Raw genomic sequence first — 20953 nt, 5'->3', positions numbered from 1 at the left:
TAACATATGTGATATCGGAGACGCTCAATATCTTGTTTACTGTGATTACATACATAATTTCAACGAATCTTACCTAATATCTAAGAGAATACAAAGGGTTTATGCTGTATAATTGTGCGGGAAATGTTTATAATAGTGTGGGAGAGTTTATAAGGGCTTAAAATATATAAAAAGAACCATATGAACATATGGTTTCTACTTCGCGGATTTTCACCTTTCGCGGGGGGTTCTGGAACGCAACCCCCGCGATGGAGGAGGGATTACTGTATATCAAAAATTAACTTCCGCCACATTTTCTTTACAACCAAGACACACAAGTGCATCTCTAATCATCACAATCACATATTCTTCTTTGCAGTTTCTTTCAAAACTGTCCCCACTTTTTTAAAGATTTTCTTTTATGGACATTGCAGAGGCTGAGAAAGATACCAGAAGTCATGGGACCAAAATCCGCATTGAAGTGAAGAAAAAAATTAATAAACAATAAAACGCATAAACTTGAATTAGAACAGCAGTCCAGACACACAGGAGAGTTTGTATCTGGTTAAACCTGAACTAACCACAATAAAAAACCTGTGATGTATCACACAGACCAGTTGGTCAGAAATGGATAGCAATCACATTTAACACAAGCAGAAATGAAAATGCATTTTCTATTCACATATAATAATCAAGTCAGCAAAAAGGACAATTGAATCACGTAGGGCAGTAGTAGCAGTCAGGTAAGCAGAAGAAGGATGGCCAGTCCTGACACCTGTGCAGCTTTAAAAAGTGGGCAAAGAGAACAAAAAGTGGTGGCAGCTGCACGTGTCATGTTGTGCTACCATCTCCTTCATGAGGCTGACAGACCTTTAGCACCATGCCAAGGTGCTACAGTTCTTCATCGCAGTCTGCCATATCTTTTCGCTTTTTCTCATTGGGCTAGATTCCATTCTAACTACAGGTTGGCAGCGGTGGTGAGCAGAGCTGCACAGCTAAACCGGACCAGACATTGTTGTTAATGTGAATTATACAGGTTTCATCTTCATGACAAAAAGCTTTGACCTCCAGGCTTGCAATGGAAGAGCAAAGCTGAATATACATCTTTCATCACAGTTTTGAGATAAACAGTAAACTTCAAGGAACCCACAAGTGAGCACAGTTTTGAATATCTTAAGGAAAGCTGGACATTTTAGTTTAAAACACAGAATAAGATTTCTTTTTCATTATGACTGATATATAGAAAGCATAGCAGAAGTCTTTGGGCAAGTCCTGCATTTTAGCAAGGGCCTTAACAAACAAAAATAAGCATATCTCAGTAGAAACAAGTGCCAAAATAAATCAGTCACGCGTATTACCCTGTAGATGGTGAATGGCTTTAACTCTTCAAAAACAAGCTCTCTAGCTGGTTTTCGACTCCAGGTCCATTTACTACCAGCATACTGGACAAGTGCCTCTCTGGCAACATCCTCCGAAACAGTGGGAACCCTGCAAAAGAATGATTTGTAAATATATTACAGAAAATAAAGCCAAGGAGTCAACTTACAGTGACTGTAAATGTTGTGCTTATTTAAATAAGAAAGCACACAACGGAGAACATTTTAATTCCAATGACACAGAGTTCTACAACAACTCCAGGTAGAAGCTAGCAAGGGTGACATAAATCTCAAAGTTACAGTACAGAAAACAGGAAGGACAATCAGCATCAAATGTGGAAAGGCCTGCGGGAGATCATGGTCTACAAAACCTCAACAGATGTGCCCAAAGGCAAGCTGAACATGTTCTTCACTCATTTTTGAGCCCCGTGTCTCAACGCTTCCAAATGTCAGAAGCCAACATCAGAAAAACATTTAAGTGGGTTAAACTCCACAAAGCTGCCAGCCCAGATGGCAACCCATCCTGATTCCCACATGGATGCACCAACCAGCTGTCACGGGTGTACGCCGATATCTTTAAATTGTCCTTGTCATTGTGCATGCTAGGGCTTTCTTTGAAGAAAACCACAAGCATTTCTGTTCAAAAGAAATCGGCCGTTTCCTGCCAGATCAACTGTTAGCCCATCCTGTTAATCTCTATAGTGATAAACTGTTCATGATTCACATTAACCATAACAGCCCACCTACTCTGGATCCACTACAGTTTCCATACACGGTACAAAAAATCTGAGGATGATACCATCTCCACCACCCTGCACACTACTCTAGGACACGTGAAAATAAAAAAACACCTGTGTCAGGAAATTATTCATCTACTATAGCTCTGCTTTTAACACCAGTCTAGTGCTGGGTGTTTGACTTCCTAATAAATGGGCCCCAGTCAGTGAGAACTGGAAGCTGGAACTCCTCCACGATGTTCACCACCATTGGTGTTCCACAAGGCTGCTATCTTAGCCCATTGCTACACAGTCTAAGCACTTGTGATTATGCAGCAATGTACGAGAGCAATGGCTTTATAAAATCTGTACTACCTTGATAATTTTATTTAGCGATGAGGATAAGGTTGCCCATAGGAGAGGGACACAAGACCTGACTGTATGGTACCATGACAACAAATTCTTCCTGAACATCAAAAAAAGCAAAGGAAGTCATTGTTGACTTCAGGAAGAACAAAGGCAGTCACGCTCCTCTCCACATCAACCTTCTTCATCAGGGTTTCGAAAGAATGATTCCACAGAGAATGCCCTACTAAAAGTCACAAATGACTTACTAATGGCTACAGATACTGCTGAGTGCTCTGTACTGGTATTGCTTGATCTTAGTTCAGCTTTTGATACCGTTGACCAGAAGATCCTCCATCCATCCATCCATTTTCCAACCCGCTGAATCCGAACACAGGGTCACGGGGGTCTGCTGGACCCAATTCCAGCCAACACAGTGCACAAGGCAGGAACCAATCCCGGGCAGGGTGCCAACCCACTGCAGGACCCAGAAGATCCTTTTAGGATCTTTAGGCTTTTGCCTGGTTTTCACCTTATTTAGCTGATAGAGGAGTTTTTCATTTCACGTGGGCGAATTCATTTTCAGTCAGAGTTTCACTGTTCTGTGGTGTGCCTCAGGGTTCTGTTTTTGGGCCTATTCGGTTTTCATTATATATGCTACCATTAGCTCACATTATCAGTTCTTTTAAGGATATTTCTTATCACTTTGAAGCCGATGACATCCAGCTCTATTGTTCTTTTACGAGAACCTCAACTATATAAGATTGCCTTTCTTGTGGATTGTCTGATTAATAAATGGCTTTTTGCCAACAACTTATAGCTAAACTCTCAGAAAAGACAGCTTCTAATTTTTGCCCCTCCTGACCTATACACGGCAATTAGCCAAAAGCTTTCATCACTTCCTAGCTTCTCTCAGGTCTGTCTGCACAACCTAGGTGCGGTGTTTGATCAATCCCTGAATTTTTGATGCCCATGTGAGGTCCCTTAGTCGCTCCTGCTTTTTTCATTTGAGAATCTTATCCAGGTTAAGGACTGTTGTTTCTGCGGCCGAGATGGAAATGCTTATTCATGCTTTTATGTCATCACGCAATGATTTTTGTAATTCTCTTTTTACCTGTCTAAGCAAATCTGGTTTAACTCGCCTTCAGTACATTCAAACCACAGCTGCCAGGCTTTTAACATTCTCCCATAAGTGGACTCACATTTCTCATATCTTATTCTCTTTGCATTGGCTTCCAGTAGAATTCAGGATACATTATAAAATTCTCTTACTCACTTACAGGGAGCTGCATGGTCAGGCTCCTCAGTACATTGTGGACCTCCTGCACCATTTCACCACTAGTCGAGCCTAGAGATCCAGCCAACAAGACCTTCTTTCTGTCACTTGCTCCATGTTGTAGACACATGGGGATTGCCCATTTCAATCTGTTGCTACCAGGCTGTGGAACAGTCTCCCTCCCGCTCTGAGATCGGTGCAATTGGTAGAACAGTTTAAAGCCCATCTTAAGACTTACCTTTTTAGACAAGCTTTTGAGTAGTTTTTGTTAGTATATTTTTACTTTATTTTTATTATAACTTCTTTGTTTTTATTTTATTGTACAGCACTTTGTGATGTGAGTCTGAGAAAGCGCTTTATAAATAAAATAGGGGGCTTCGCTCGCCAACCCCTGGTGTTGGGAATGACAAAGAGCGTGATGTATGAATGAGATATAGAATAGTGTGAAGGTGTAGATGATGCAAACAGAAAGCAAACAATAAAGTGTGTGGCACAGTGTAAAGGTTTATTGGAAAATTTCTTTGTACACGCCGTTTAAGTGTAAAAGGTAATTCCAGGTCAGAACTTGTAATGTCAATGAAGATGGTTATTGTCGTGATCAGAGTCAAGTTTGTCAGAGCTTAGAAAGAGTTGTGTCTCTCCAGGAAGTAATGCAATGACTTGGGTATTTATGTTTTCCACATTAATATTTTTTGGACATAATATAGTGCGTTGTGTTAAAAGGGGCATTTGGTCTAATGAGATTGCTGTTCCAAATCTGTCTGTAACTAAGTCGTCGCAGATAAAGGCTGGAGGAATTGTAATAATATCTGGGTGAAGTCCATCTGTATTGGTGAGTGTACCATCTCCCAGTTGTAATAAGCAATTGTTATGATCTGGTTCTGGACATCGTATGTTTTGTACTAACTGTATCTTTTGAAAGCAATGCCAATTGTCTGCGTATTTTAAGGTGCACTGAACAATAGCTGAGCGCATGGTATGTGGAAGAATAGCTAAGCACTGTCTAAAATCTCCTCCTAATAAAAGTACCTTTCCTCCAAAGCGAATATTATTATTCATAAACGTTTGTAGAAGTTTATGAATGGTGTTGAGTAAGTGACTGGATGCCATTGTACATTCATCAATAATTAACAGTTTTGCAAGACGGATGTCACGTGCAGTGCCACCGTTAATGTTCATAGTGGATACCGATTTGTAAGATCTAATGCAGTTCATAAAGATTTCACTTTCAGGTACATCGTCAGTTAGAAGCTTCTGTAGATATTCAGGATATGAATGTAAAGGAGGCAGTCTAATTTGACCCTTTTGACAACAACGTGTAAATGTATAACTTGTATTGCCAGTTGTTTCTTCAGGGAAGTGAACTGAATGACAATGATTGCAAATGACATTCATTAATCCGAATGAATTTTCCTGGTGTATGTTTTGCTTGTGCCGTTTGAGAGGCACGTTGTTGCATGTGTAGTATTTGGGACGTGTTGTTTTGGAGCTGTAATCGATTTGCCTGTGCTGTGTGAGAAGCCCGTTGTAGCCTTCGCTGCCATTAACGTATGTCTGAGACGGGAGGTGTTTCGTTTTGAATCCGTGCCTGTTGCGATGCAGCACTTTGATTGATAGATTGCGTCATCTGGATCTAGGATGTAGATTTGTGCATATTTGCGTTGTTGATTTGTTTCAGGGTGCACTGTTCCAATGCGATGCAGTATTTGTGCACATATGCGAAAGCAGTATGGGCCATTGCCTTTTGGTGGCCTGATATTTACTCCGGTATATGCAAAAGCAAATGAACCATTGTAGGATCTAATGCAGTTCATAAAGTTTTTACTTTTAGGTACATCGTTAGTTAGAAGCTTCTGTGGATATTCAGGATATGAATGTAAAGGAGGCAGTCTAATTTGACCCATTTGAGAACAACGTGTAAATTCATTACTTGTATTGCTAGTTGTTTCTTTAGGGAAGTTAAGTGAATGACAATGATTGCAAATGACATTCATTAATCCTAATGAATTTTCCTGAATAGTGGACTCATTATTGAACGCGTTGTCAGCTAACGCAAGCGTTTAGCAGGTGTCTGGCGTTGATGTCCGTGACGTGTATGTTTTGCTTGTGCCGTTTGAGAGGCGCGTCGTTGTATGTCCAGTATTTGGGACGTGTTGTTTTGGAGCTGTAATCGATTTGCTTGTGCTGTGTGAGAACCCCGTTGTAGTGTACGGCGTGCATTGTTTGTATTGAGCCTTGCCCGTTTTTGTATGTCGGTCAGTTGAGCTTTCTCTTTTTGGAGCCTTGCCTGCTTGTTTTCCGGCATTTGAGATGCGCAGTGTAGACGTCTGCGTTTATTTATTTTGTCCCCTCGCTGCCGTTTCTGTATGTCTGAGACGCGAGGTCTTTCGGTTTGAACTCGTGCCTGTTTCAATGCAGCACTGTGAGACACGCCCTGCATGCGTCTACGTTCAGTGTGTCTGTCCATTTGGGTTCGTTTCTGTAACTGTGTTAGTTGAGCTTTGCGTTTTTGGAGCCGAGACATTTTTTCTTCTAGAAATATGGATAAGTAATAAGGAGGATCGCACTCACTGTTAATATGGAGCCTTTTCTGCGGTTGAACGGTTAATAGTGCCTTATTGTAATGAGATCCACCTATGCTGCATAGTGTGAATTGTGTTTGGTCCCGTTATCCGAGCGGTATCGTTTTGTACCCGTGATCATGAATTCATGACTTGTTTGTTCTTGAGCGTGAGAAATATGGATAAGTAATAAGGAGGATCGCACTCACTGTTAATATGGAGCCTTTTCTGTGGTTGAACGGTTAATAGTGCCTCATTGTAATGAGATCTACCAATGCTGCATATTGTGAACGTGTTGAGATGACGTATGTTTAATACGGACGGTTCATTTAGAAATGGGTCTTTGTGTGTCATTTGTTATTTATGTTATTGTGGTCGTGGGTCTGAATCGTCGTTTTTGTGTACGTTTCGTGTGCTATGTCCGTAGTCTGTCCCGTTTCGTGTCCAATGGGCTTTGTGTGGTGCTCGCGGCTTCTTTTTTTTTGTGTGCTAGGGGCTTGTTGAATCCTCCTCTTTGTGTGCGTCCCGTTTCGTGAGCAATGGGATTTGTGCGGCGCTGTGTACTTTAACGGCGTCTTGGGGGGGGGGGGGGGGGTTTGGGGGATTGGTGGGGCGGCGAGCGTCTTCTTTCTTTTTGTGTGCCAGGGGCTTGTTGAATCGTCCTCTTTGTGTGTGTCCCGTCCGTTGCTTGTTGTTGGGGGGTGCTCGTGCGGAGCTGTGTGCGTCGCCTGCGTTTGACTCCTTTTTTCTGTGCTCACTCCTTTTTTCTGTGGTCGCGGCTTTTCTGTGGTCGCGGCCGCCTCTTGCAGCGCCTCATTTCTTGGGGCGCCTGCGCAGTACGTCTTTTTGCGGCTATGGCCCATGGCCGGATGTCCCTGCGTCCATCCGGTTTAGCATTCTCGGTTAGTAATGTGGATTTTAGTTACTTACTTACTTACTTCCTTACTTACTCCCATGTCTAGACAGTTAGCAGGTTCAGGTTTCTGGGTGTTCAGATCAATTACTGTCATTAACAATCTTTCAGCACCACCTGCATTCTCAAAAAGGCTTATGGAAAGGCTCCTGTTCCTCAGGAGGCTAAAGAGTTTTAGGGTGTGAACCACAATACCTATTAACTTCTACCACTGCACTATTGAAAGTACCCTGATCATTTTGGTATCCTGACTTGACAGGTTCACAACTCCCTCCGAAGGACTGTCCATACTGATTCAAAAATCTTTGGGGCTGACCTTCCACAGCATCATTCCATTTGCTACACAAGATGTCTTAGGAGGGATGAATCCATCTTCTCAGCCGTCAGCCATCTTGTTTTCACTTCAGCCTTCTGGTAAACACTACGAGAGCTTCACCACCTGCTGCCTCAAGGACAACTTCTTCCCCCGTGCCATAAAGTCACTGAACTCTCAGTAACCTGTCCTTGCACTTCTTGTAATTTATCCACCTTCTGGTTTATGTGTAGTTCTGCTATATGCAACATCTGTGCTGCCATCTACTCTTTTTTTTAATCGGTCCCTGAAGCAAGTGGTGAATCTGGTACCATTTACCAAAGGCAGAAGTGTAAAAAGATGATGAGCTGAATGATAGTCTTCAGAGATGATGATGGATTCAGCTCTCCACAGATCTGGTGGAGTAGATGGTATGAAGCTGTGGAAGGTGAGCATCGATGATTTCAGGAGATTTACGGACAGCCCTTGGCAAGAGCTTACAATCCTGGCAAGTCAGGTAACTAAACTAAACCGTGATCTGTCTAGTCAGGATACTTTCAATGGTGCGGTGGTAGAAGTTCACTAATATTTTGGTTCCTACCCCAAAGTTTTTTAGCCTCCCAGATGTTCCGGTTCTAGTTGTTATACTGTATATGTATACTTACAATATGAGAAGACATCACAAAAATAGGCAATTGCAATAAAATGGTATGTGACAGAAAAATCTAAAGGTTGCTTTTGTGATCAGCACTCATGTTAGCACCCCTGGAGACAAGGCAGGAATTAAAATTGGAGCCTATCTCAGGAGTTACCTACTAATTAAATAAAATTATAAATGGCTAGGTTATGTTTAACATAAGACACATAACAGATGCCAAATGTTATACTTTCCTTAAACATTCACAGGGTAGATCATTTTTTTATTTACCGAACATGTGGAACTGCTGCATTCCGATCAATTTCAGGTTTATTAGCGCGGTCCGGTGGAGGGGGATACAAATTGCCTTCACCGCCTGTACAAAGAAAAAAAAATATATATATATAAAGAAAAAAAACTATGTGACATTACTGTTACTGTAAGGTTAGATTTGGAAATGAAATTTCAAAACTACAATTTATAAGCGAGATAACCCAGAATAATAATGGTGCTCTGAAGCAATAAGTTTGATCAGTGCAGGATTTACGTATAAGCTACACAAGCTATAGCTTAGGGCCCCCGCCTTCTTGGGGGCCCCCAAAACAAATTGTCCAAGTGAGCAATTGTCATATATACTTAAATATACTACAGCATTATTTGTCCCAATCAGGCCCGGCCTTAGGCATAGGCGAAGTAGGCGACCGCCTAGGGCCCCGGCGTCCGGGGGGCCCCGGATCGACTCCTTGGTCTAATTTTCACGCATTTCACAGAGCTTCCAGGGGGAGGGGGCCCCTGGACCCCCCTTTCGCCTAGGGCCCCATAATACCTAAGACCGGGCCTGAGTTTGATGGTGAAGTAAAGCAAGGCCCAGATATAATTAAATGTTCTTATGCTTGTCTGTTAGCAACAAATTTGTTCTAAGATTCTAAGGTATGGAACACAGAGTTTTGAGATAAAGTAGTTATACTCACTCATCACAGCACTGAAGAGTGGCAAAATGTCACATGTTGATTAGCACATGCAAGTAACAGCTTCACTGTACTTTGCACACATGATAATATCATCCATTTGTTTTTTAAACCTGCTTATCCAAAGCACGGCATAAGGGAAGCTGAAGCCTATCCCAGTAAGTCAAGCACAAGGCAGGACCAATCTTGCGACATGGAATCTGGCAATTTTAGGGTGAACACCCACACCCCCATACACACATATACACTAGAGGCTATTTTAGCATTTCCAATCCACATAACCACTGAAATAACATGCAAACTTCATGCAGAAAGCATCCAGGACATGAACCCCAGACTCCTTGTTGTGAAGCGGCAATGCTAACACCGCACCACCATGCAACTCCACATGACAATAATGGCCCAATGAACTTATAAGTACCCACATATAACATGATTATTAGAAGTGCATTGTTGTGAAATGGGAACAGGAATAAATATTGATTATTGTCATGATTACTGTCATTTTCTCACTTAAATCTAAGATTTATAAACATGTTTTAAATTCAAAAATGCATTAAACTCTTATTTTCCTCTTTGTTAGATGAAATTCAGTCTAAACAATCAATGAAAATCCAAGGCTCAAACCAAACCCTCAAATTTGGTTGCACATTTTTTATACAATTTTCAGACAAAACTTTTAAAAGCAATGACAGACAGAAAAAAAAACGTTACTTTAAAAATTATAAACAACATTTACGCTGTCAAGTTTACACTTGAAAATTCAGTTTTCCTTGGTTGTCGAGTATTATTATTAAATGAGAAGATACAAGCAGGGTAGCCAGCCAGCCATTGTCACATATAAGAACTTTTTCTACATGAGAGTACTTTAGTTTACCAACCCCAGTCTGTAGGTGTCCCTTCATAGCCAGACACGGGACCCAGAAGGTCAGCAGGGGGCGCAGATGGACCCTCGTCTTTAATATCAGGATCCAGACAACCTGGGAAGAAAAATCATGTATAAAATAGAAATTTTACATTTAATAACAACAACATTTATTTCTGTCGCACATTTTCATACAAACAATGTAGCTCAAAGTGCTTTACATGATGAAGAAAGAGAAAAAAGACAAAATAAATAAGAAATAAAATAAGGGAACATTAATTAACATAAAATAAAAGTAAGGTCCGATGGCCAGGGAGGACAGAAAAAATAAAACAAACTCCAGATGGCTGGAGAAAAAAAAAATCTGCAGGGGTTCCAAGGCCACGAGACCACCCAGCCCACTCTAGGCATTCTACCTAACATAAATGACCTCAATCAGTCCTCATTGTATTCAGGGTTCTCATGGAAGAGCTTGATGATGACGGTCATGTGGACTTCTGGCTGTGTAACTTATCATCTATATATATATAAAATCCCTATGTGCGTCCAGGTGTCCGTGTGTGGGTGTCTTCTGGTGAAGTGCGCATGCGCGGGGCACGGTGCGATACGCAATATTACTGTCAGAGAAAGTTAGAGGCGTTTTACGGAAATACCAACCAGTATTACTGCGAGAGGAAATTAAAGGTACACAATACAGTGAGTCATATTACAGCCACATACAAGCCAGTATTACTGTTAGAGGAGATTATTAAAGGCATATTACCGACGCGCATGCCTGTATTACAGCCAGAGAAAATTAAAGGTATATTACGGACGTACAAGCCAGCGGACGTACAAGACGGTATCCTTCAATAAGGGCGTGCACAAAAAGGCGAGCCTCAAAAGGGCGACCTCAATTGGGCGCAGCGAATAAAGGTGCGCGTAAATAAAGATCTGCACCTTTGTTGCTCTTCACATATTCCAGAGCCATTTGAACTAAATTATCTACGAACGCCTTTTTCGCCGCGCTCAATTGAGGTCGCCCTTTTGAAGCTCGCCTTTTTGTGCACGCCCTTATTGAATAGAGCCGTACAAGACAGTATTACTGTCACAGAAAATTAAAGACACACAATACACGGCGGCAGCCCACGAAGAACGGTCAGCTCAGCAAGTAAACATCAACAAAAGAAAGGCTGAAAGAAAGAAAAATACGACCAACAAAAAGAATGAGCTCAAAGTCCCTTGCCATTTAATATAGACTGTTCCTACTAATGTTTATGCACTACTGTTCTAGCGCCCGTTATTGTAACGGGCTAAATGACTAGTTTATAATAATTTTTATAATAATAATACATTGCACTTGTATAGATATATAGACAGTACTTTATTTGTCCTTAGGGGAAACTTTTAAAGTTTTACAGAATGTCAAGTGAAAATTTTAAATCTTTACAGAAGGTCATGAAATTTAATAACAACAACATCCCCCTCAAATATTCACAAAAAAATACAAAAGTGAAGAAAATATTTGACTTAGCTAAAGATCAGAGAGCAGTCATGGAGCATTGATGTAAATATAAGAAGCCCAAATACTGTAGATTTCTAGCTGAGTAAATTTAATGGCAAAAGTCCTCAATGTTCAATATTATTCTTCACAAACATGGTATATATGTATTTGTTACATTAAATTGTGTTCTAAAGTTAAGTGCTTTGTGTAAATTAAAAATATATATATCTTGACTATACTGGTGCTTTACAATGAAGGCTATGGTGTAGGTGACACAACTGGAAAATAAAAGCCTAAAAACTTACCAATGAAGTACCAAACATTTTGACATAATGAAAACATGCCATGTTTCCAGTGTTAACAAAAGGGATCTGGAAATAATCATTTCATCATTTGAAAGGTTGTTGGGAAAAAAGACAAACACTGAGATTGCGTTGTCACACACGCGCACGCATGGGAGGCAGCTAAAGGGCTTGAGTAAGGGCAATTCCGAATCATACGGGGATGTGGCAGAGTGCACTGACTCTTTTTCTCCCTTTCCCGTAGATCAGGGGTGTCGAACTTCAGGCCTGGATTGCTGCAGTGGCTACAGGTTTTCATTCTAACCCTTTTCCTTATCCCTGACCAGTTTTCATTGCTAATTAACTAATTTCCCCTCCATTTTATTAGCCCTGTTTTTAAGGAGTCAGTCCTCTGAATTTATTCCTTTCTTCATTAAATGACAGCCAAACAGAAATGAGATGTGAAACAAGCCGACAGATGACCAGCTAAATCGGGATTTCAAACTCCAACCAGTCTCTTAATGAAAAGCTGATTCTTGCTGTTAATTAAACTCGTTATTTAATTCCACAGCTTGTTCTCATTCTGCCACGGCAGACATTTCTAAAACTTTTGATTTTCTGTTTTTTTCTAAGAACATCGTCAAAATGTTTTGGTGACCTGAGAGATCAACCTTACTGAGAGCTTCACCTTTTGTTATTTTCAGATGTTATGTGCTGAGCACAGGTGAGCTGGTCATGTGGCGGCTTGTTTTGTGTCTCATTATTGTTTGGCTGCTAATTAAGGAAAAAGAGACAACTAAGGGGTCTGAGTCAAGTTAATTAAAACTAAGGCAAAAGAAGTTAATTAGCAGCAAAAACATGTCACAAATGAAGAAGAAGGATAGAATGAAAACCTGCAGCGACTACGGCCCTCCAGGACCGGAGTTCGACACCTGTGCTGTAGATCATTCACGGGAGATTCCACCTGGCTCTGTTGATGTCACTTCTGGGTCAGAGCCTATAGAGGAAGACCTTGCCGGCTCCGGCCCCTTTGATGTCATGTCTGGGCTCAAGCCTATGGCTGAAGACCCTTATGAGCCCGACCCCTTTGACCTCACTTCTTGTCTTCCCCTTTAAAAGCCTCCACCTTTCCTCTACTCCGTCAGTTCTTTTTTGGACTCGGTTTTGTGCACATCAGTGCTGTATACATTTTTGCAACTTTGCAGCCAGGATACCAAATATAATGGTAGCTGCCCCAAACCTTGCCATGACTTGTGGTCAACTTTGTGACAGTGTGAAAAGCTGGTCTTTCAAAATGGCTGAATCTCATAATACTGGTGTTTTTTTGTTCAAAAATGATACTGTATGTATAAACTGTTTAACAATGTATGTGTGTGTATAAACACAAGACGTGAATCAATACTTGACAACTGTCTTGGATATATCTGATAAGATTTTAGGCTTTTATTTTCCAGTGACACCCCATAGCCACCATTGTCAGTGTGAGCAAAATATTATTTTAATTTATAAATAACTAGACAAAGAGCCCGTTTCGACAACTTAAGATGAAACGGGCACGAGTTTGTGTCAGCAGTGTATGAAGAACAAATGATAAGTAACAAAGAAATTGTTTTGTAATGATTGTAGTCCGCTTTACTCATTACTGTACAGGCTTGTACTGTTAGTTGATGAATTTTCCAGGCCTATAGTATAATATTGAATGATGAATGTTCCAGTACAATATGGAATAGTAGTAAGGATAAGCACCACAAACCTGATATAGGTGTATTGAATGAATGCCTAATTGAATCAGAATGCGTAATTAGGCCTCGAGCTGTAGTCGAAATCGCCTTTCAGGCCTCTAGAGTTTTAATCGAAGTCACCTTTCTCTTTGAATTTTTGCGGCCGTAAATCCGCCGTCTGCTGCGATGTTGGGGTTGGATGTCGGTCTTGTAAGGTTTTTCGGGCAGCTGCGCAGAAGGCGACTGCGTATTCGGCTTCGGACGGATGTGAGTGAGTGAGTGAGTGAGGAGGCAGGCGAATTATGTATTAAGATGCTTAACTTTAGAACACAATTCTGTGTGGCAAATGCACATATATCATGTTTGTGAAGAAACAGCTTTGACTTGAAAGATACCCAACTTATCCTTTAATCTTCCCCATACCAACCTGCCAGTCTTTGCGACTGGTTTGCTTCATTTGATCCAATGTGTTTAGTTTTAAATTAAACATTGTTTAATTTGCTTTCTTTATTCAATTTCCTGATCGTTTTACTCTACAATTATTTGTGTATATATAATAAACAATATACAAGTTAATATACTTGATTATATAGGATTGGTAGTATTGTTTTGTGAAATCTTCCCGAGGTATCAATCAAGTGTTATTTACATGGAAGTACTGTATGGGCCATTACATAGGGGATTTTGTATTGTTATAATAATGATATCATTTCACACTATCTTAGGTCCTTTATTATACATGGGTGCTGCCATTGTGTACTTGTCTTTCATGGCCACAAGAATATTGCTTAGTCGCTATACCCATTAAAATACACTGGACATACAGTGGAACCTCGGTTTGCGAGTAACTTGGTTTACAAGTGTTTTGCAAGACATGTAAAAATTTTTTAATAAATTTTCACTTGATAAACGAGCGAGGTCTTGCAGTACGAGTAGTTTGTCTGCTGAGCGTCATGTGATCACAACTGAGCTGATGGTTCTTCTCTCTCTCTCACTGCGGGATTGTGGGCAATCGTCTCCTATTCTCCGTCTGAATCGGCGTGCCTCACTCATATAGTCAACATCCGTACGAGCGTATAGTGTTTACTACAGCATTAGCATTGTAACTGTGTGTGCACGCGCACGCTTGTGTGTGTGTGTGTATGTATGTATGTGTGCTCGTGCGCGCTCGTGTGTGCTGTGACGTGCGAGTCCCCGTCTTGCACCCTAAAACACGAAGCTGAGTCTCAGTACTTTAGCAACACAAGCTTTATTCAGCTTGAAACAGCAACAGTGCGGTTATTTATACACAGACACAGTAGTCAGGCAGGGCCCTGTGCATTTATAATGTTCCTTGTTCCTTGTATCACCCATTGACAGCAGGCGCTTATAGCATGTCCGCGATCTTTTCGGATTCGCTTTTACGGAGAACTGCTAACAGCGTTGAGAGACTGCGATTGCTTTGGGACGCTCTTCAGCGTGTCATCCCGTTGGGTGCAATCCCACAAGAGTTTAGAAACTCACTCACACCAGCCATGATTCTTTTCAAAGGTAAAGTGCAAGTTAATTTGTTTTATGTATTTTTACTTTATATTTTGTATTAATCATTTTTATATGAATAGTTTTGGGTTGTGGAACAAATCATCTGAGTTTCCATTATTTCTTATGGGGAAATTCACTTTGATATACGAGTGCTTTGGACTACGAGCACGTTTCCAGAACGAATTATGCTCGCAAACCGAGGTTCCACTGTACTGTATTTTGTCATCAGGTCCCGCCTGGAACTGATTTATAGGACCCACTTTAAATATCAATGTCTTTGTTGGTGCTTGTTAGAGGAATTTAAACCAAGGCTGTGTTGTGGTAACATCTTTTAAATTCAAAGTTACTGTACATGCCTGGTTTTGTTTTTTTGGTCGATATTTTTTCCCTCGGTATCAGACTCCTGCCTGTTAACAGGCTTTGTCTTTACACCACACCTTTTGTTGTTCATTTCCTGTTTACATCCTTCTGTTGGCTTCCATCCAGTCTCATTCACATCACAACACTTTGCATTTTTCAGGTTTGGATGGCTGCCATGAAGATTTTCTCCTATTTACAATTCTAATTTTAACTGATGCATTAGGTACTTACTGTTATAGTTGCATTAGACTAATAGTTATATCCATCCATCCATCCATTTTCCAACCCGCTATATCCTAACACAGGGTCACGGGGGGGGTCTGCTGGAGCCAATCCCAGCCAGCACAGGGCACAAGGCAGGAACCAATCCCGGGCAGGGTGCCAACCCACCGCAGAAGAGTTATATTCAATGGAGTAATAACAAATCCACTGGATTGACCAGGTATCTGGGGTTCTTAGTACAGTTCAAATTTAGAGGTGCATTGTCTCAGTGTAATGATGAAGGACTTGAAGATGGATTTTCATTTTCTGGGCATGCCAGTACTGATAGCCTGGCATCCAGTGTTGCCATCACAGGTTCTGGTTCTTGATTAAACGTGTTGGAAAATGTCGAACGGTGATGGCAAAAACGGGCTCAGGCTAAAAAGGGGAACCTTGTCTTACATCACGACATAACATAAAAACATATCATTTTGTTATTTATATAAACTGAGGTTTTGGACAAGGCTGAGGACTGTTGAGCCAAATCCGAACTTAAGTTGGGTGGCAACTCAAATTCCCATGCAGCATCCAGGGATCAGGATTTTAGCAACTTGGTGTTATTAACATTCATTTTTTCTTACATTAATTTGATCATTTTTTACTTTTTACCCACTTCCTCCTTCTGTGCTAACGTAAATCGGACACCCAACAATTGTTCATAAAATGCATATATTCATTAACACTAACTAAAGTTTTATTCACTGTCCTGTCACTTCTGTTTTAGCGTTTGAGTTGTTTAATCTATTCATCAATACACCATTTGGAAAATGAAAAATTTCTTGAGTTATCCAAGAAGACAGCATGCCAGGGCTCGGGCAAACTTTTTACAAAGTATCTTTTGTTATTTAAGTTTAAGATTCAATTAAGAGTGTTGCACAAAACGTTAACAATGTGGCCAGGGTTTACCAACTGCATTACTGCAACTTGATCTCCTGCCTACTGCTTTCTTTTAGAACCGACGCTGTTAAATTTGGGTACCTAAAAACAATGCTGGGATAAAGTATGCAGTGCTAGTTCTCCAACTACAACAATGACACCAGAAATACATTTATATGGTCACTGGGAGGAAGCCAGTAATACAATACGGGTTCACGTAATCTGATTTTAAATGCTATTTTCAATCAGAGGATGGAAAACGTAGCTAAATTAACTTCTCAACAAAAAGGAACAACTTCTTACTGTATAGTAGTTGATAGAAACTGTGATAATTTTTTTTTAATTTTGGTGATTACGAAGGGCATGTCTTAATTAGGACAGCCATAACTGTGGAGGGGTAGCATCTGCAAACTGTTCAAAAGTGGAAGCCACGCCATGACAAGGCACAGAGCATAAAGCTAAGAACATTTTCACACACAAGCAAACCTTTTTGTTGTTTTAGTGAGTATCCACTGAACTAAATTCTTGCAATCTTATCTACAGTGACTACGTGGGAAGAAAAAAGAAACCCACTAGCTGTGTCGCTGGGAAGACGGCATTGCAGGCATTCTGATGAAAATTAATTTTGAACATCTGGATGAAAAGGGGAGGCAACGTTTTTAACCTGAGAACACTTGTCGTCAGGTGCTTTTCTAGACGCACTATAACTCCGTGTGCTTCAGTCATGCCACCGCCCTGCACACCAAAGACTACAAAAAGAAATCATCAAGTTGTGCAGATAAATCCAGCCTGCCAAACCAGATGAACAAGTACCATGTACATTGCTCTTTTAAAAAGCAATTGATCTCCATACAAGTTCCAACATTTCTATCTCACCAGATTTTGCATTCTTGGCACTTTGCCTTGTCCCTGTGCAGCCTGAGCTACCTCGAAAGCTTGCATATTGTAATCTGCTCAGTTAGCCAATAAAATGTGTCATTTGGCTTGACTTCTCATTGCATCCATAATGGTTAACACAGTACAACACCCTGCTACTATGCAACACCACCTAAAGTCTACGCCTTTGCCAAGGCCTCGCCACCTTCCCTACCAACACAAAGGTAAAAGTTAACTAACTTTTCAAGAAATAAAATGCCTCGACCTAGGCAGTCAGTGCCCCACTCAATTGTCTCCAACACTCAGATATTTCTGTAATCCGCTACCAGCCTCAGTACCTCCACTATCATCCCTGCAGCTCAATCGCTGCAGTCATCACTGACCACAGACTTGTTTCACTAAGCCCTGAATTAATGAGAATCTTTGAGCACCTCATTCTGTCCAATCTAAATTCTCTTCCAGACCCACGGTTATATAGTGAACCCTCGCTATATCACGCTTCGACTTTCACGGCTTCAACTCTATCGCGATTTTTTTCTCATACACGCTTACGTCACTACACATGGGCTTTCTGAGAACCTTTATCTAAGCCCCATGATAGCTCCTAAACGTGCTGCTTTTTCTAAACCTTCTGACAATAAAACTAAGTGCCGGAGGAAGATGCTTACCATCCAGGGTAAGGTGAAACTCTTGGATATGATCAAAGATGGCAATACCCTACAAAAGCCTCCTCACGCATATGAAAAGACAGCGCCAGCAACTGCCTATCAAGATGTTCTTCAGCCGCGCACCCAGACACCCACTGCCTACTCCTAGTACTGCTTCAGCGGAAGAAGACAACGACGCACCTGCTGAAGATACTGCACCACCTGAAGACTCTCCTACTGAGGCCGTGCCTTCATAAGTTAGTGGTTGTGTGTAAGAACTGTGTGTGTGTGTAATTAAATGTACAGTACAATAATCTACTATATAAAAGCGGTCGGGATTGTCCTTTCGTCCCGTGAGTGCAAAGCGTAGCGTTATTCTGCTTATCACAGACTTACTACTTGCAGCTTGCAGTACGAAGCGACACGATGTGAGCAGAGTTCTGGTGCTCCCATCGTTCCCTTGCTTTTGTGCGCGATGCACTGGAAAAATAGACAAAATGATGTCTCTGGAAATAATTAATGTTGATGGAGTACAAATGCCTCACCGCGTAGTAAATATCAGGGGAGATGGTGCTTGCTTATTCTCATCTATAGCTTATTTAGTGCATGAAACACAGTCTTTAGTGGTACAGATTCGGGCTGACATTGTACGACTTTGGACAGGCACTCGAGGGCATAAAAAACTGTTATGAATGGGCACTTTGATGTTCTCATTCTCTGATGTACACATGGAGCGCACACAAATTAAGGATAAAAGGCGGGTGAGCCTAGTAATAATATGATATTTGTAATGTCTAATATGTCTTATTTTCTCTTATTTTGTCTAATATATTGGGTAATACGAGTGTAAGGGTGACTAAAGGGTGTTATTTCATGTCTAGAGGGCTCTAATAATGTTAAAAAACATATTTAGAAGGTCGTAAACAGCTTTTCTATACTCTAACTGCGAAAATATTCGATTTACAAATAAAGAATCCTACTTCGCGAAAATTCATTTATCACGGTAGAGTCTGGAACAGATTAACCATAATAAACGAGGGTTCACTGTATAGCCAGCGGATCAGAAGATGATATGGGCTTGCACTTTATCCTTGAGTAACTTGAGATCACTGGAATGGATTCCTCCCCTATGGTCCAGCTTAGCACTTAACACCATTAATTCAGAGTGGCTACAGAAGAAAATCATGTAACTAAACCAGTCTGGTGTCATCTGTCAGTGGATTAAAGACATTTGGAGAGACAGAAGACAGTATGTGTGGTAGGGTTAGCACACATCAGATTCTAGGGTCCTAACAGGAAGGCAGCGGATGGCTGCATCCTCCCGTAAACCCCAAGCTTTGTTTTTCTACTCTGAAGATTACATTTCTGCACAATGCATCTGTCAAACTACAGTTTCCTGATGACACTATCTCAATGAAGAATTTGTAAACAGTGGAACAACTGGCTCAGCCATAATAACCTTAATCTCAACACTTATTTTTTTAGAAATAACCACCTTCTAAAACCTCCACTGGTATTAACAGTTGAGTCACTTAAGTTTCTTGGCACTATTCTATTCCAAATACTACAATGGAGATTACAACACCACCGCCAGGCCCAGCAGAGGGTGTTCATTCTACAGTAGACGAAGAAAATAAAATCAACCTACTACAAATAGTAATGGTTCAATTCTATGCTGCAATAATCGAGTCCATGTCACCCTCCATAACAAGCTAGTTGGTTTCTGTGTCTGCTGAGGAAAGAAGTAAACTGCACTGGCTATTCTACTGCAGCAAAGTTTCATTGGCTACAAGCTCTGTACCATTCAGAACATTTATGAATCTGGACTAATGTGGTATTCAGGGAAGAAAAAAAAAATCACTGCCCCCTTGCACCATTTTCACCAAAACATTCTTTCTTCAAATACATTTACATCTGAAAAATGTATGCAATTTACACAGTCACGTTCTATATGCAGTATCACTCGCACGTCAGAATGTAGACAGCTTTTATACTAATAATTTTGTACATTTAAAATCCACAATGGGTTTGAATCCTACACCCAGTTATTGCCAATCTGGAGTTTGGGTGATCTGCCTGTTTTTCCCCCATTCTGTGAGTTTTCATTTGGGTTCTCTCGTACTTCTCCCACATCCCAAAGATGTGCATATTAGGTGAGTTAGTTAGTCCCATGTGAGTGTGGATGTGTGTGGGAACAATGCTCTTGAGCTCCTTCTGTGGAATTCCTTTGCCATTCTACAGATCCAGTATATTCTACTCAGCATGCCCTCTGTCTTCTTCCAGTGAGCCTTGCCTTGTACACCTCCAATTCTTCTTCTTCTTTCGGCTGCTCCTGATAGGGGTCACCACAGTAGACCATCTGCTCCCATATTCTCCTGCGCTCTCCATCTTGCTCTGTTACACCCATCACCTGCATGTCCTCTCTCACCACATCCATAAACCTCCTCTTAGACCTTCCTCTTTATCTCTTCCCTAGCATCCTTCTTCCAATATACCCAGCATCTCTCCTCTGCACATTTCCAAACCAACGCAATCTCGCCTCTCTGACTTTGTTTCCAAACTGTACCTCTGATTAAAGGCCCAAAATAATTCCAACTCATTTCTATCAATCCAAAAAAAATAAATTAGTGAATCTTCTCAGGGGGCGGCACGGTGGCGCAGTGGGTAGCGCTGCTGCCTCGCAGTTGGGAGATCTGGGGACCTGGGTTCGATTCCCGGGTCCTCCCTGCGTGGAGTTTGCATGTTCTCCCCATGTCTGCGTGGGTTTCCTCCGGGCGCTCCGGTTTCCTCCCACAGTCCAAAGACATGCAGGTTAGGTGGATTGGCGATTCTAAATTGGCCCTAGTGTGTGCTTGGTGTGTGGGTGTGTTTGTGTGTGTCCTGCGGTGGGTTGGCACCCTGCCCGGGATTGGTCCCTGCCTTGTGCCCTGTGTTGGCTGGGATTGGCTCCAGCAGACCCCCGTGACCCTGTGTTCGGATTCAGCGGGTTGGACAATGGA

At 41.3% G+C, this 20953-nt stretch overlaps 1 protein-coding gene across 1 annotated transcript in view; it reads right to left on the bottom strand.

Annotated features, from left to right (window-relative positions):
* The window catches only part of LOC114668443 (protein SSUH2 homolog), a 68954-nt gene that overhangs the window by 36294 nt on the left and 11707 nt on the right, over window positions 1–20953 (bottom strand). The window contains 3 exon segments of the mRNA XM_051921091.1: window positions 1338–1467; window positions 8387–8471; window positions 9945–10043. Coding sequence (XP_051777051.1) covers window positions 1338–1467; window positions 8387–8471; window positions 9945–10043 — 314 coding nt within the window.

The sequence above is a fragment of the Erpetoichthys calabaricus genome, chromosome 18, assembly GCF_900747795.2.
Source record: "Erpetoichthys calabaricus chromosome 18, fErpCal1.3, whole genome shotgun sequence".
Taxonomy (NCBI): domain Eukaryota; kingdom Metazoa; phylum Chordata; class Cladistia; order Polypteriformes; family Polypteridae; genus Erpetoichthys; species Erpetoichthys calabaricus.
The sequence above is the reverse complement of the archived record's forward strand: the minus strand, read 5'-3'. Positions and strand labels throughout refer to the sequence as shown.